Source organism: Helobdella robusta, assembly GCF_000326865.2.
Source record: "Helobdella robusta unplaced genomic scaffold HELROscaffold_20, whole genome shotgun sequence".
In the NCBI taxonomy this organism is placed as follows: domain Eukaryota; kingdom Metazoa; phylum Annelida; class Clitellata; order Rhynchobdellida; family Glossiphoniidae; genus Helobdella; species Helobdella robusta.
In genome coordinates this window covers 2,023,792-2,025,805 of record NW_008704084.1, presented here as the reverse complement: position 1 = coordinate 2,025,805, position 2,014 = coordinate 2,023,792, and the positions used below count along the sequence as shown (strand labels likewise).

The 2,014-nt window shown below is 37.8% G+C and overlaps 1 protein-coding gene across 1 annotated transcript; it reads left to right on the top strand.

The window, feature by feature from the left end:
- Positions 1-249: 249 nt before the first annotated feature.
- HELRODRAFT_171339 (hypothetical protein) lies at positions 250-1,302 on the top strand (the record flags this gene model as incomplete). The annotated part of the gene is made up of 2 exons (XM_009018064.1): positions 250-372; positions 1,054-1,302. The coding sequence occupies 2 exons, from the start codon at positions 250-252 to the stop codon at positions 1,300-1,302; spliced, it is 372 nt and encodes a 123-aa protein (XP_009016312.1).
- Positions 1,303-2,014: the final 712 nt, after the last annotated feature.

The following is a 2,014-nucleotide window of genomic DNA, read 5'->3' as shown; positions in this document are numbered from 1 at the left end:
AGTCGCTTAATTCTTCCAAATGTTCTTAAGTGTTCATAAAAGTTCATTAACGTGTTTGTACTTCGATGGATGTTATGATTTTGTCACATTGTGATGTCTTGAGCTGTCAGTTGTCCACTGTGCTACACTGTGAACGGTCTCATGTTATGTTGTTGTAGTGTACGTCCGCAATCATCATGTTACCGTTTATAAATATTTCCAAGGACAGCCAGGACAATTGAAACGATTGATGCTAAAGATGGAACTGCAATGCAAACACAGAACCAGCCATCTAGCAGCACAACTTCACACATCCATCACAACACCATAGATCCACAACGACACCACAAACATTCATCTAAACATGTTAACAAGCAAGAATTTCAACTCAAAGTTACACGAATGATGTTTTTTCTGTGTTTCACCACACATTTCAGTGCACATCCAAATTTGCTGAGCAATTATGCAACACGATCTATCTTAAGAAGAACAAAAATCTAAAAGAAAATGACACGGTAAATAATTAATTGTAAAACAAGGAAAAAATTGGGAATAAAAAAAATGAAGCACTAAGTTTCACAAAATCTAAAAAACATGCGTTCAATAAAAACCACCACCCAACACCACCCACTACGTCACACCCCACCACACCACACCACACCACACACCACAAACCACCCCATAACGTTCAAACTTCCACAAACCACCGCACAACCCATCTTACGACACCCCATTTCATAACACTAAACATCACGTCAGCTCAGTTCAGTTCAACTTGCTAACTGACACGTTGTCTACATTCGAATGAAATAATAACTCAAAATGACAAAATAAACGCAACAACTACGAACACAAAAGTAAATAAGCAACCACAACCGCAACCACAACCGCAGCAACCACAGCAACCACAACCGCAGCCACAACCACTAGAGCAACATCAACAACAACATCAATAATATCAACAACAACAAAAGTAACATCAACGACAGAATCAACTACAGAAACAACAACTAGAGCAACATCAACTACGACATCAGCAACATCAACAACATCAATAACATCAACAACAACTAGAGCACGATCAACTACAGAAACAACAACAACATCAACTACAACAACATCAACATCAACTACCACATCAACTTCAGCTACAACAACAACGACCACAACTACAACAACACATGTGGCCTGGATGTTTGTAGAGAAAGGATTCCTTCCATAAGGACAACCGCATTATTCTTGCTAGCAGTCACTTGTGTTGTGGCAAGCAGGCAAACACTTCATAATGGCCGAAACATTGTTATGCAATCATATGCTAAATAAGTTCTTTCGTTCGTTTGTTTGAAGTAACATTATAGTGTAATTATTTTCTTGATAAACTGTTATTCATTTGAGATAACATTATAAGATGATTGTTTCCTCATAAGTTGATGGTTTGTCCGTTGAATGTATCAGCTTGAATACACTTCAACACATGCAAAATAAGTAGAGAAATAAAAACACAATTCAATCCGAGTTAACCAAATGCAGTACACATGAAGTGTGTACAAATAATTACAAATAGATATATAAACATAGGCACGGCATACATGAAGAGGAACACACAATATGCTGTTTTGTAATTATAAAAAATCTTTCAAAAGCAACTCAAGCAAGGAGGCCATTACACAAATGTTCCCTTGCATGCACCCACCACCGAGCAGACAGCCGCTGCACGTCACGCACACATCGTCTGTGTAGAACTGCTTCTTTGTAGGGTGACTTCCGGCAGCTAACAGCTGCTTATGAAGCTAGCAGCGCAGCAACACTAACGACATGCCAATTTTTAATTTGACATTCGTAGTCACGTGTAAGGATTCTTGTCAACATGTCTTCCACAAAATATGCTGTTTGATTGATTGATTGGTTGATTAGTTGATTGATTGATTGATTGATTGATTAATTGATTGATTGATTGATTGATTGATTGATTGATTGATTGATTGATTGATTGATTGGTTGGTTGGTTGGTTGGTTGGTTGGTTGATTGATTGAT